Here is a 16,014-nt window from a genome sequence, read left to right on the forward strand (position 1 = left end):
AATCTTTGATGCAAGAGCAAATCTGTCCCACAGTTCATCTGAACGGAGGATGTATCTCCAGGAGATGAGCCACGCTCCAGATGAAACTATGCCAGGCCAGTAGTGTCTGTACAAATCACAGAGAGAAAGCATTGCATGTCTGCCTGAAAGGCTCTCAGAGCCAAGAGGACTCCAGGCGATTCTAGGTGATTTATGTGCCACAATACTTGCACACCACTCCAGGTGCCAAAGGCCAAACAATCGTTGCACAGGGCACCCAAGACCAAATTGGACACGTCCATTGTGACAGCTGTGCATCTGAGCGCTTGGACCAGCTCAACATCTCTCTGATAGAACAAGGTCATTCTCCAAATTACGAGTATGGCTACACAGTGGCGCATCACAAGGAAACACAAGTGACAGTTTAGCCACATATGACGTGGTACTCTCAGCTGACCCAGCACTAAAGATGCCACATATACAACAAAGCTAGAGTGGTAAAGGCGGCCACGACCAGGGGTTGCGTTGATCAAAAATTCTCCATCATTTGCAGATTATTTTAAACATTGACAGATAATACTAAATGTTTCGGTTATTTTGATCTATCTATCTATCTATCTATCTGTCTGTCTGTCTGTCTGTCTGTTTAAATACAAAAATAAACACAGTTTTGTGCGGTGAGTCACGTTATAGCGCATAGCGAACGTTGTAACAGTATTTGTGTGTGTGTTGCTCATCCATCATTGCAAAACTACTGAAAAAACTCTACAACAAATAAATAAATTTCAAAGTTGTTACTTCTGACATAGTCTCTCCCTCGTCTGACTCCGGTTCAAACAGATAGGGCTGAACACCACTATTTTCACTGTCAGTCAATTGCTTATGATGTCTAGTTATCCGAAACAGAGATGTCAAAACTCCGCCCTATTCTGGATATGGGGTGGGGAGCACCAGCTCATTTGCATAAAACACACACACACACACACACACACACACACACACACACACACACACACACACACACACACACACACACACACACACACATGTTGTGTTTCCATGTTTTATGGGGACTTTCCATAGACATAATGGTTTTTATACTGTACAAACTATATATTCTATCCCCTAAACCTAACCATCACAGAAAACTTTCTGCATTTTTACATTTTCAAAAAACATAATTTAGTATGATTTATAAGCTGTTTTCCTCATGGGGACTGACAAAATGTCCCCACAAGGTCAGAAATTTCGGGTTTTACTATCCTTATGGGGACATTTGGTCCCCACAAAGTGATAAATACACACACACACACACACACACACACAGCTATTTATTATTGTCATTTTCAACATGGTATAATAAATGATCTGTGGGCTATTTTGAACTGAAACTTCACAGACACATTCTGGGGACACCAAAGATTTAAATGACATCTTGTGAAAAGGGGCATATTAGGTGCCCTTTAAGTAAATTCAGCTTATGTTCATTTTATGTCAGCATAAGTAGAAATCCTTTGTTAGATATACACAAATGTATCAGTTCACTTAACTTTATTAACTTAAAAAGATTGATTACCCAAAGAAGTGCAGATAAAGCTGCACATCAGTGACCCAAATTCACATTGATCCAAGATGGCGGCGCGGTAGCACGCAGCGGTCACTCCGGATCCACAATGGTGCTATTTTTGTTAAAAAAGCCCGACTTTTGCAACACATGGACATCGGAGCAACCGGTGTTCGTGTCTACCATCGCCAGACACTACTGAAATATAAGACTCATGCAAAAACCAAGCTGCATGATGACCTGCAGGAGGCGCTACGCGTACTCGACTTGCTGCGGAGACCAGGCCTCCAGCCCTCGGCGTCGCCTGATGCCGGTGGCCGGGGAGAGGACGTCGTAAGCGGTGTCGCGAAAGCGGAAGCGGAAAGAGGGCGGGGTCCATGCTAGGCTAAAACAAACCCTAGCCGGCCGGCTCTCCCGTCTATCCTGCTCTCAAATGTTTGCTCCCTGGACAATAAACTGGACTATATCCGACTCCAGCAGGCTACGCAGCGTGAGTTTAGAGACTGCTGCGTCTTTGTTTTCACGGAGACGTGTCTCAGCGACAGAGTTCCGGATGCCGCCATTCAGCTAGACGGGCTCGCCTCGTTTCGTTCCGACAGAAATACAGCTCTCGGCGGTAAGACTCGCGGTGGTGGCTTGTGTGTTTACATCAACACGGAATGGTACCGGGCGCAGTGTTGCCAACTATTTTCAATGGAAAGTAGCTAAAGCCTGCTCGAAAAGTAGCTAAATGTCGCCAGATGACGTCATGCGTCATTAGCATATTAATGACGTCATCGCGTCGTATTTGCATTCTGCCTAATTTGTCGGTACTGTAGCCTACTTCAGTTTATAATAACGGTTATCTCCCCTAAACCGTGCTCATACTATTTTTATATAAGTATATAGCCGAATGTCCATTAAAACGGTTCTCAATTACATATTTTCTGTTAGACAACGGCAGCTGCTATGTGATCACTGATTGGTTCCTGCTAACACAGCGTGCACATGCGCAGCTCATTCATGTCTATGTCCGCTGGCGTGCAGTCAACGGAATGTGCTGCTCCTCTCAGCCACTCACTGAACAGAGCAGACGCAGCGGGGAAGTAAGACCTCACGCTTGCAGTACTGGCGATATTTGGAATTTGGAAAGTTGCTAAGGTTTGTCCAAAAAGTTGCTAGATTTGTCGCTAGTCGCTTTTTTGAAAAAATGTCGCTAAAGGGGTCTGAAAAGTCGCTAAAAATAGAGACAAAGTCGCTAAGTTGGCAACAATGACCGGGCGGAGCCCCGCCCCCACCTCGGCTACTCAGACCACATCTCTGTTATGTTAATTCCAGCATACAGACCGCTCGTCAGACGCACAAAACCGCTTCAGAAGCAGGTGAAAACCTGGCCAGCAGGAGCCATCTCTGCTCTTCAGGACTGTTTTGAGTGTACTGACTGGCACATGTTCAGGGAGGCTGCAACATATGGCGATTCTACCAACTTGGAGGAATACACAGCATCAGTGACCAGCTACATCAGCAAGTGCATTGATGATGTCACTTTCTCCAAGACCATCACCACACGCTCCAACCAGAAGCCGTGGATGACTGCGGAGGTGCGACGCTGCTGAGGTCCCGAGACTCGCCTTCAGAGCAGGCGATAAGGCAGCCCTAAGAACAGCTAGGGCCAAACTGTCACGGGCAATCAGAGAGGCAAAGCGCATGCGCCCAGAGAATCCACAGTCACTTCCAGGACAGCGGTGACACGTGGCGCATGTGGCAGGGCATCCAGGCCATCACCAACTCAGGACAACATCAGTTGCCTGTGACAAAGATGCCTCCCTTCCAGATGCGCTGAACGACTTCTACGCCGGTTTGAAGTGCAGAACGACGTGATGGCGAGGAAGTCCACCCCTCCTCCCAACGACCAGGTGCTCTGTCTTACCACGGCAGATGTGAGGAAAACTCTACGTAGAGTCAACCCACGGAAGGCTGCTGAACCAGACAACATTCCTGGCAGAGTGCTCAGAGGATGTGCAGACCAGCTAGCAGATGTTCTTACCGACATCTTCAACATCTCTCTGAGCAGCGCCGTTGTTCCAACGTGCTTCAAGGCCACCACCATCATCCCCATGCCAAAGAAGTCTTCAGTGTCCTGCCTCAACGACTACCGTCCTGTCGCGACTTACACCCATCATCATGAAGTGCTTCGAGAGGCTCGCCATGAGGCAGATTAAGACCCAGCTGCCCCCTCACTAGACCCACTGCAGTTTGCGTATCGCTCAAACCGCTCAACGGACGATGCCATCACCACAACCCTCCATCTGGCCCTCGCCCACCTAGACAATAAGGACTCATACGCTCGAATGCTGTTCATAGATTTCAGCTCAGCATTCAACACAATCATTCCCCAGCACCTGATTGGAAAGCTGAACCTGCTGGGCCTGGACACCTCCCTCTGCAACTGGATCCTGGACTTCCTGACTGGGAGACCTCAGTCAGTCCAGATCGGGAACAGCATCTCCACCACCACCACACTGAGCACTGGGGCCCCCCAGGGCTGTGTGCTCAGTCCACTGCTGTTCACTCTGCTGACTCACGACTGTGCAGCAATGCACAGCTCGAATCACATCATCAAGTTCGCTGATGACACGACCGTGGTGGGTCTCATCAGCAAGAACAACGAGTCAGCATACAGAGAGGAGGTGCAGCGGCTGACGAACTGGTGTAGAGCCAACAACCTGTCCCTGAATGTCGACAAAACAAAAGAGATGGTTGTTGAATTTAGGAGAGCACAAGGTGAACACACTCCGCTGAACATCGATGGCTCCTCTGTGGAGATCGTCAAAAGCACCAAATTCCTTGGTGTTCACTTGGCGGAGAACCTCACCTGGTCCCTCAACACCAGCTCTATCACCAAGAAAGCCCAGCAGCGTCTCTACTTTCTTCTGAGGAAAAGGCTGAGGAAAGCACATCTCCCAACCCCCATCCTCACTACATTCTATAGAGGGACTATTGAGAGCATCCTGAGCAGCTGCATCACTGCCTGGTTTGGGACTTGCACCGCTTCGGACCGCAAAGCCCTGCAGAGGATAGTGAGGACAGCTGAGAAGATCATTGGGGTCTCTCTTCCCTCCATCAAAGACATTTACAAAAAACACTGTATCCACAAAGCAACCAGCATTGTGGATCGACCCCACACACCCCTCACACAAACTCTTTACCCTCCTCCCGCCTGGCAAGAGGTACCGAAGCATTCGGGCCCTCACGGCCAGACTGTGTAACAGCTTCTTCCCCAAGCCATCAGACTCCTCAATACTCAGAGACTGGTTTGACACACACGTGTCCTGAGTTGCACTTTAATTACTGTCACTTTATAACTGTCTGCTACCTCAATAACTGCTATGTGCATAGAACATTATCTCATAGTATGTTATGTTTACATTTTTAGAAACTGTCATCTTTTGCACTACTGAGTACTGGTCGGCGCTGCACTGTCTATTGTCCTGTTCATTGTCAGTAATTTGTTGTACTGTCCTGTACTTTTTGCACATGTTTGCACGTGCACTTTATATAGGTATATATAGGTAGTTTATACAGGTATTTTATTTCGTTGTGTAGTCTCATGTGGTCCTATGTTGGTCCTTTGTTGTTTTTATGTAGCACCATGGTCCTGGAGGAACGTTGTCTCGTTTTGCTGTGTACTGTACTAACTGTATATGGTTGAAACGACAATAAAACCACTTGACTTGACTTGACATAAGCATGCATAATTACATGTATTGATCAGATCCAACTTCATCAATGGGAGCAGTAATCACACTAATCACCCTAAAGTTAAAAAGTAGGTAAAGGAAGGAACCTATTTGAAATAAATGGTCTATAATCTTAAAAACATGATTAGATTTAACTTAGCTTTTAAAAAGTTAAATGAGCAGCTTATGAGCACTAAGAAATACCTCTTAACCAGACGTGGGTAGTAACCAGTGTTGGGTGTTATTAATTACTGTAAATAAATAGCTTTTAGTAATTGAATTACAGTTACTTCTGATGTAATTGTGTTACATATTGTATAGACTATAGAACAATTCTATATAAAACAATAGTGAATTTAAAATCAAAATGTAATGTCTAATATTAAAATAAATGTTTTCTAATTTAATGCAGCCCCCTGAAAATGTTCATGAATAATTCATTTGATTTTATATGATTTATTTGAAAGAAATAAAAGAACAGTTTCATGTTTATCCTTGTATTTTTCATCTGGTCGAGGTTGATAAAGGGTTAAGAAATTAATAATAAGTAATGCAATTACTTTTCAGACAGAGTAATTAGTACAGTAGTCTAATTACACTGTGGAAGATGTAATTTGTTTTTAGTAATTAATTCATTTTTTAGAGTAACTTACCCAACACTGCTAGTAACACACTACATTTACTCTGTTACATTTACTTGAGTAAGTTTTTGTGGAAAAATATACTTTTATTAGTATATTTAAAGGTGGGTACTTTTCAATCTTACTCAAGGAAAATTGTTATGAAAATGTTTTACTTTTACTTCGTTACAGTGGGCGTTACATTACTGGTTTTAATTGAATAAGTGTAAATAAATGCAGAATTTATTAAAAAGACTTTAATGACAGCAGAACTTCACATGGAGTCGAGTCCATCACTGTTGCAGCAGCAAGCACACCAAATAAACATTTTCTTCGCTCAACACCATGAAAAAGAGTACTTTTGTCATGCAGTGCCTTCATTTTAAACCAAGACATGGTTTATGACCTCAGTTTATAAGTATACATTTTTATATCAGTGTTGCATTATATCAGTTCCTAAATCCATGTAAACATTGGATTAAGTGCACATGTCTTGTGCTTTGCGGATCACGTGCTTGACTTCTGGAGCATGAGCTGACAGTATGTCTGGGACAGATGCAGCGTGTTTTTCTCATGAGCTCTGAACTTAAATACGCATAATACGCTTTCAAACACAGAGATAAGGTGTAGTTTACCCTTAGTGTACACAACTAATGATCAAAATTATTTAGACACTGATCTAAGAATACATACAGGACTTTAAAATAGTGTCAATTGGCTTCAATAAAGCGTAATCTTGCGTTTTTTTTTTTATTCAACATTACAAATAATTGGTCCTGTGGGACATTGTTCACGTTTTTCTCCAGAATTATTAGAAACTGGTTTACAAACTTCTCTTCTAATTGACAGGTTCATCCAAAAGTGACAAGCGGCCTTAAAGTGATGGTTCAACCATAAATTAATGTGCTGTCATTATCTCCCGCCCTGACGTAGTTCCAAACCTGTGTGACTTTGTGTATTTTGTTGAACCCAAAAAAGATATTAGACATTAAGTTAGAGACCGACAGTCTCAGTCACCATTCCCTTTTAATATATGGAGGAAAAAACCTGCAGTGACAGTAAATGGTGACTATAAGGCTAACGGTCGTCTGACTTCTCTTTAATTTATTGCATTGAAGAAAGTCATATGGTTTGATTCAACACAAGGGTGTATGATGACAATTTCCATTAATAATAATAATAATAATAGTATATACACTGTAATACTTGTTAAATATGTATTATGTAATGGAATATTGGGGAGTAATCGTCCATTATGTTTTATGTGGAAGTAACTAGTTACTCGCTACTTGAGTCTTAATTTAATTAATTACTTTCTTACTCATGAGTCATTTTTTACATTACTATTTTTCTTCTACTTGAGTAATAATTTATTTAACGTAATTGTACTTTTACTTGAGTAAAGATTTTGGGTTCTCTACCCTCCTCTGCTCTTAAATATGAGTGACAACTACACACCAAATATTGATTTTGTTTATGTTTACTACACTTTGTATGAAGTTAATTGATAAGTCAAACTTATTCATGGAATAATTTTTTTAAATATCCTCACGTGTGTGTGTTTGTCAGTTCAAGCTGTCATGTGGGTATTTCCAGACATTTGTTTAAACGTAGTGAGAATAAAAACAAGGAAATATTTACTTGTATTTTTGCATTTTTAAAATCTCATTTATTCAAAAACATATTGCATCGTGCAAAAAATTATGTGCATATTGCTAAAGGAGAATCAAACAATTGAAAGAAGATTGATATAAAACTAAAGATAATCACATATATTGAATATAATAGCAGCACACAGTCCATTAGAGATCATCACGGCTTCTGTTCAGTGCTTTCAGGATTGCTGATCAGTCTTGTGTATTTCAGTGCTGTTGTTTTCTGTCTTCACAGCTTCAGCGCAGTCAATAGGGATCATCCTCTCAGGTGCTTCAGATATCTGATTCACTGGTGCCCGTATGTAGAGCTTTCCATCAGTCATGGAGCAGGTGACAGTCTCAGGGTTCACTCCTTCAGGCAGATCAAACACCCGTCTGAACTCTTGCACTGTGTGAGAGAAGGAGCCTTTCCCATCCTCCTGCTTCTTTTCTGTCTTTCCACTGACCTGCAGCTTCCTGCCCACCTGTTTGACTGACAGTTCTTCTGGAGAAAAGTCTTTAGTGTCCAGTGTCAACGCAAAGCCACTTTCTCCCTCTTTCTCCATCGTGCAGGTGACTGGGTAGATCTCCTCCGAGTGTGGAGTCTGCTGGATCTCCTCAAAGATCTTGTGCTGAAGTTTCTCCAGCTGCTCCAGGCTGCTCCTCACCTCCTGCAGTATGTCTGTGTGTCTGTAAAGAGGTGAGATCTGTGGCCACAGACTGTGCACTGGACAGTCAATTGGCATGAATGGTCTGAAGGAAGGCTGGAATCCATGCAGGCTCAACATTTTCACAGCAGGCTTTTGTGTTGTTGTTTTGCTGCTCAATCACTCTGTCTCTCTTGAGGTGTCGTAAGTCTGTTAGATTTGACTAGAGAGCTGTGAGTCGCTCTGCTTTATACTGAGTGTTCAGCAGCACCAGCAACTTCATGAACTTTCCAGGTTGTTCCACATTCCTCCACTGGGGCGCAGCAAAGAGAGAGTGGATGACGTCACTCCAGTCACTTTCTCTTTCTGAGAGATGAGGCTTCAATTCTTGCTCATTTTGTGGGAATAAGGATGAAACGCTGATCCATTTATTTTTCCAATGTGAAAAAACCCAAAACTTCTGGAATAGGTTATATCTTCATATTGGCAAGCACCTTGATTCTTCCAAATCCTTTCAATTAAAGGATATAATTTGTTACTATAAAGAAGATAAAGCTAGTACTTCAATTAGTTACATTGTTAATTTTTGTATTTTGTTTGGAAAATTTTTTATTCACAAGCAAAAATTCTCTAAATCGCAGCCTACTTTTCCACATTTCTTAATCGAAATTGATACATTTTTGAAGTCTCTAAGGCTGATTAAAAACAAGAAAAGTGACAGATTCTTGAAATATTATGATGATATTTTTAATAATACCACTGATGCATAATTTTTCCTCTGTGTATGTCTTTTATTTTATTTGTTTATTTTTTATTATTATTTTTATATATATGACGCTTTATATATATTTGATATAATTTAATTTATGTAGAAGCTCTATGTGTTTTATGATTTATACCTGCTTGTTATTTGAAACATATTCAATAAAAAAAAAAAAAAAAAAAAAAAGAGATGAGGCTTCAACAATCACCTATATGTTGCTTTCTAAGTTTACAGATGTTGGAAAAGAATGTGTTGAAGAATGAGTTTTTGTAAAAGCATGGAAGAATTATTGTGTCATTTATGATGGTCAAATTTAACTAAATCTCTTCTAGCTCATAAAACTTTTTGTAATGAGATTGTCTCTTCAATACAAACTCTGAAACGAACCAATAATGTCGGAATTATGTCTACTGTTTAAAATTATGAATCTGTATTTGACATTGCATAAATGTTTTTTGTTGTTGTTGTTTTTACTTATTTTTTTAACTCTGTCTTTGGAGATACTTATTGTTGTCTGTTATTTCATTTTTTCTTTGCTTATGTTCAGTAAAAAGGATCAACATTGACTAAACTGACTTACCAGCCATAGCTGTATTTATTTATTTATTTTATAACAGTACGTGAATGTTTGAGGCCTTTCACATTGTACCGTAATAATAAAAAAATATTTTAAAAATTATTTGAAAGATTCTGTATTTTTAAGATTAAGATGAGGGATCAATATCACTAAGCAAACTCAGTAACTAGGAATAATATATATATATATATATATATATATATATATATGTATATATGTATGCAGGCCAAATATCTAAAAATTAAAGCTTTAAATAAAAATAAAAATTCAATAAATAATTAGAAATTATTTAAACTATTAAACATTTAATGCATCATTAAATCAATAAATGTATTCCATGAATTGTATTTTCTAGCTTTGCATGCATTTTAAACCTAGCATTAGCTTTCAGTTGATTCTTATTTATGCACAAGCTTTGCACTTTTAGTAAATTTTACACAAAGGTGTTTTGAGTTTGTTGCGGTTGGTTGAAACAGCTCGTCAACACAAACTCTCGGGAAAACAATGAACTTCACGTGAGTGTATTAAAGTCTTAAAAAGGGTCCTGAGCGCAATCACCGAACTGAATCTTAAATAAATAAACAAATAGGTACATATACATTTAAATCCTTATATTTTCTTTAATATGTAATAAATAAAATTAATATAAATATTTTCACATAATTTTAATTAAACCTGGTTAGGGAGTCAGAAAGAGAAAGTGACTGGAGTGACGTCATCCACTCTCTCTTTGCTGCGCCCCAGTGGAGGAATGTGGAACAACCTGGAAAGTTCATGAAGTTGCTGGTGCTGCTGAACACTCCGTATAAATGTGGGGAAATCTAGAATATACATTGATAGAATAGTATAATTGTTATAAAATAATTGTGAGTTAAAAGCTAGACCCCCCCCCATGTAATAGTTTTTGTCATTTCAGTTATTTGATTAATAATGGTTATTTAATTATTCAGTACCTGCATGTCAACTTGTAGTATACAGCTATGTGATGGGTGTCCAGTGGGTGGCAGTAAGCCAGAGGAATACCCCCGGAGAAAAACCTAGAAGAGGAAAAGAAAAGTTAGTTCACGCGAGGTTTGAACGGGACTATGAGTATTGAGTTATGTTGTACTGTGTGGTACGGAGCTGTTGCGAATGACGCTGGCTGAATAAAAGAACCCAACCAATTCACACGCTTGTTCATTCATTCAAGTGTGCTACAAAATACTGGCGACGAGGATGGGATCAGCGGTGCCGTTTTGAGTGAGTTGTCTACTGAAAACGCTGAGCATGGACATTGAGCAACTGCAAGATCAGCTGAGCGCGGCGTTGCTCGGCTGCGGCTCGATCAGCTGCACGAGGTGTGTGTGTATGCAAAACTATCAGTGGAGGGACAAGCCAAACGGCACTCGCTGATCAGATTAATAAGTGAAGCAGTAGAGAGTGTTATAGAGACGGAAGACGATGATGTAGCCCGTCAACATGTGAACAATTTGTTAGAGTTTTCAAGCGGGATAACGCAAATCTGTGACCGCGCGGTACAAGATGGCGGTGGTGACGCAGACAGAAATTCGGCGGAGCTCGCGCGATTTAAAGAGACAGTACACAGAATTGCAGCATCAGTTTGAGTTGTCAACAAATGGGCTGAAAAACGAAATTCAACGCCTGAGTTTGAAAGTTCCTGATGTGTCAAGTCCCCTGTGTTTCCCCAACATCATCATGCAGTTCCTGAAGTCACCATCCGGCGTGATTTTAAGATTAATGGACAAATTGGAGAACGTGGTCAGAAAGATAAGCTGTCATATAACAACTTGATGCACCAAATTGATGCTGGAGTGAACAAGGGACACAGAGAGTCTGAAATAATTGATGCTGTGATAAGAGCAGTCAGTCCCGGTATGAGCCTGCGTGATAAGCTGGAGATCAAGACAGATTTAACCCTTTCCCAGCTGCGCACAATTCTGAAAGGCCATTATAAGGAAGAAAGCTCAACAGACCTGTATCATCGACTGATAAACATCACTCAAGAGAGCCGTGAGTCACCACAAAACTTCCTATTCCGTGCCATTGAGCTGAAGGAAAGACTTTTAGCTGCTGCTCGAGAACCGGATGGAGAAGAATCGTACAGCCCTGATCTCATACAGAGAAGATTCCTGCGCAGCACTAGGAACAGGGTTATCAAACCATCACATTAAGTATCAGTTAAAAACCTGCCTTGATGATCCTAAAATCACAGATGAGGTTCTCATCACAGCTATGAACGAAGCTGCAAGTCTTGAGTGCGAACGACAGCAAAAGTTCAAGAAAAATGCCAACATCAAAGAAACTAAAGTCAGTGAGGTTCCAGTAGAACTACGTCAAAGTCAAGAGAGAATGGGTTATGCTGTTGGAGGTAAAGAACAGTCCACATGCACACAATTAAAAGCTTTGAAAACTCCACAAGTCATGGACAAGAAAGACTCTGAGCTCTATGAGGTCGTTAAACAGCTGAAAGAGGAGATCGGAGAAATGAAGAAAGCGATGAGTACTTACCGTTCCACGCAGCCCAGAGAAAGGAAGCGAGGATGCCGTGGATGTCAAGATGATGGCAGAGGTGACCAGTGTGATCATTGCTTTAAATGTGGGCAAAGTGGACATCTTTCCAGAGGGTGCAGGGGACCACCTGCAGGAAGAACAGACAGAGGACACTCAGCTAGCAGTATGGTGGTAACAACTCACACTACATCATCACTGTGGCCAGAACATCAACGTGAACTCCTGTGTGACAGCATTAAGCAGCTGGAAGCTCAGGAAGCAGCGAGCGAAAGGAGAGCCCCTGCAGCATATCAGATCCATAACTGCTAATCAGCTGTCCACCAAACGTAATGCACAGTTATTGAATTTGATCGGAGAAAAATGTATGGTGAACTGTTTCTTCGATGGGGTAGCAACAAAAGCGCTATGGGATACTGGCTCACAAGTCTGTCTCATGAATGAAAATTGGAGAAAAGAACATCTCCCACACACAATACTACGTGGCCTTGAAGAGATCCTAGGCCCTGGAACCCTCACCGGTCGAGCAGTGAATCAAACAGTGATCCCGTTTGAAAGCTGGGTCGAAGTGACATTCAAGCTGGGAACAGACAAAACCACACCTTTGGAACTGGAGGTACCGGTTTTAGTATGTGGTGACGATGAAGTGGCAGAGGAGCCCATCATTGGTTACAATGTCATTGAGTACCTGTTGAACAGTGGTGTCGAGCGACCTACCAAAGTAAAGACCAAAGCCATGAGTACTGCACTGTCCTGTGACTGCAAGAAAGCTGAGGTTTTGCTGAACTTAGTGAGAAGCCAAGACGAAAGGTTCAGCGATGGAGTAGCGAAAGTAGGACGGTCAGTAACAAAGATTCCTGCCAAACAGACTAGAGCTGTCAAATGTTGCATTAAAACGGGCCCTTTGCTATCTGATCAAGATGCTCTTTTGTGCCGGATGAGTGCGCGAAGTGGCCAGATGGATTGAGGGTGGAGGAAAACATCGTCGGCCTCCAGAGAGGGACATGTTCACGTATCTGTATCCCTGTGATCAATGATACTACTCATGACATCGACCTGCCTCCACGGGCAGTTCTGGGCCATATCCAGCGAGTAAAAGCCATCTACCCCGCCGAAGTGAGACCGGTGACCGCTCAGAAAGAGGTTGCATGTGCGACTGTTGCACACACCAGCCAAAGCCTGTTCCAAAAAGACGGTGAACAAGTCAGCCAATCTACAGAAAACGCAAATACAACGCCAACGGCTAAAAAAAATAACCTATGGGACCCTCCTGTATGCGTTGATCACTTAAAACCTGAACAGCAGCAGAAAGTGAAGCAGCTTTTAAGGGATGAGAGTGGTGCTTTTGCTTATGATGACAGCGAGGTAGGATGTATTCCATCTCTCCAGCTAAAAATCCGCCTCCATGATACCACATTCGTGAAGCACACATACATGTCCGTCCCGAAGCCACTTCACAGAGAGGTTAAAGAATACCTGGAGGATCTGTTAAATAAGGGGTGGATTACTAAATCTAAGTCACCATATTCTTCACCAGTAGTCTGTGTGCGTAAGAAAGATGGAACTCTCCGCCTCTGCTGTGACTATAGGGAGTTAAACAAGAAATCCATTCCAGATAGACACCCTATTCCCCGCATACAGGACATGCTCGACAGCTTGGCAGGCAACACCTGGTTTTCAGTCCTTGATCAAGGCAAAGCCTATCACCAGGGTTTTGTAGAGGAATCCAGCCGACCTCTCACTGCGTTCATTACACCGTGGGGACTATATGAATGGGTGAGGGTCCCTTTCGGATTGTCAAATGCACCTGCTGAATTCCAAAGGAGCATGGAGGAGTGCCTGAGAGAATTGCGTGATGAGGTATGTCAACCATATTTGGATGATAATTTAGTTCATTCTAAAACATTTGATGATCATCTTCAGGACCTTAGAAAAGTGCTGCAGTGTTATCAGAACCATGGTGTCAAGCTAACGCCTCGAAAATGTGAAGTGTTCGAAATCAGGTACGATTCCTAGGGAGGCTGGTGACAAAAGATGGGTACACGATGGACCCGGCTGACGTTGCTCCTGTCCAAGCACTGAAAGAAAGGACCCCTAAGACAGTTGGTGAGGTGAGAAAGTTGTTAGGATTCCTCTCCTACTACCGGTCATACATTGGAAACTTTTCCCGCAAGGCCGCACCTCTTTATCTGCTGCTCGCTGAAAAAAAGACACCAACAGGGAAAGTACAGATGAAGCGGAAAGGAAAAGGGAAACATGGCCAAGGACAGCTTGCTTCATCACATCCAGTCACGTGGACAGATGAACATCAAAAGGCCCTCTGTGAGTTAATTGACTATTTATCTAACCCACCGGTGCTGGGATATCCAGATCTGGATGAACCTTTTGTACTCCATTGCGACGCTTCACAGGAAGGCCTTGGTGCGGTGCTTTATCAAAGACAAAGAGGCAAGTTAGTGGTAACAGCGTATGGATCAAGAACCCTAACCCCTCCTGAGAAAAACTACCATCTTCACTCAGGAAAGTTGGAGTTCTTGGCCATGAAGTGGGCTATATGTGAACGGTTCAGAGACTATGTCTATCATGCACCATCATTCATTGTGTACACGGACAATAACCCTCTCACATATGTGATGTCAACCGCCAAGTTAAATGCCACAACGTACAGGTGGGTAGCGGAACTTGCTGACTTTCGATTTACCATCAAATACCGCCCAGGAAAGTCAAATGGGGACGCTGGATGGCTTGTCGCGTATGCCGCTGCATATGGAACAGTACATGAAAACCTGTTCAGAAGAAGTGCACCCTGAAGTCATGGTCAGCTTATCTCAGTCAGCGGTAGTACAGAGTCTGGAGAGAGGGCCGTGGTTGTGTCCACTTACAATTGAAACTGCGTTGTCGGGAGAACAGGAGGAGGAGCTGTTCACTGCAGTTGCAGAGATCCCCAAGGAGGTACTGAGAAAAGACCAAGAGGAAGACCCTGATATCAGAGAAGCCGTTACATACCTAAAAGTGAAACCGCGGCCTGTGAACAGAAGTCAGGGTAGAGAGGTTCAGGGACTGATGAGGGAAAGAGCAAAATTATACCTGGATGAACATGGTCTCTTGTTTCGGAAAACAGCCACTCGTCATCAGTTGGTATTGCCTCGGAGATACCATGAGCTCGTTTATAAGGAGTTGCATCAAGACATGGGCCACCTGGGAGCAGAAAGGGTGCTGAACTTAATCAGAGATCGATTTTATTAGCCCCACATGCAAAAGGAAGTGGAACACTATGTCACACGTGTTTGTAGTTGCTTGAGAAGCAAGCGTCCAAACAAACTGACCCGAGCTCCTCTGATAAACATCACCACCACTTACCCATTTGAGCTGGTCTCTATTGATTTTCTGCATCTAGAGAAGTGTAAGGGAGGTTATGAATACATTTTAGTTGTGATGGACCACTTTACGCGCTCAGCGCAGGCGTACGCATGCAGAAACAAGAGTGCCAAGACAGCGGCTGAGAAGGTGTTCGGGGACTTTGTTTTGAAGTTTGGGTTCCCGACAAAACTGCATCACGACCAAGGCAGGGAGTTTGATAACAAACTGTTTTCAAAGCTGCAAGAGTACAGTGGTGTGCAAGGCTCCCACACGACACCGTATCACCCGCAGGGGAACGGTCAAGTTGAGCGGTTTAATCGGACTTTGCTAGCAATGCTGAGGACCCTACCGGAAACCGCCAAAGCCGACTGGAAGACATCACTTGCAAAAGTTGTGAATGCATACAACTGTACAAAAAGTGAGGCGACAGGGTTTGCTCCCTATTATCTCCTGTTCGGCCGTACTCCTAGACTGCCCATTGATATCATGTTTGGCGTACCAGCAAAGGACCAAAGCTCCTCTTACCATGACTATGCTGAGGATTGGAGGAAGAGAATGACAGAAGCTTACAAGTTAGCCTCAAGAGTGTCACATAAAGAGAAGGAAAGAGGTAAAGCTTTGTATGATAAGAAAGTACACGGAG

At 42.5% G+C, this 16,014-nt stretch overlaps 1 protein-coding gene across 1 annotated transcript; it reads right to left on the reverse strand.

The window, feature by feature from the left end:
* Window positions 1-7,532: 7,532 nt before the first annotated feature.
* Window positions 7,533-8,366, reverse strand: LOC127636263 (heat shock protein 30-like). Its single transcript, XM_052116709.1, has one exon. It carries the CDS (start codon window positions 8,302-8,304, stop codon window positions 7,717-7,719), a length of 588 nt encoding a protein of 195 aa, XP_051972669.1. The 5' UTR covers window positions 8,305-8,366; the 3' UTR covers window positions 7,533-7,716.
* Window positions 8,367-16,014: the final 7,648 nt, after the last annotated feature.

This window comes from Xyrauchen texanus, chromosome 44 (assembly GCF_025860055.1).
Source record: "Xyrauchen texanus isolate HMW12.3.18 chromosome 44, RBS_HiC_50CHRs, whole genome shotgun sequence".
NCBI classification, from domain to species: domain Eukaryota; kingdom Metazoa; phylum Chordata; class Actinopteri; order Cypriniformes; family Catostomidae; genus Xyrauchen; species Xyrauchen texanus.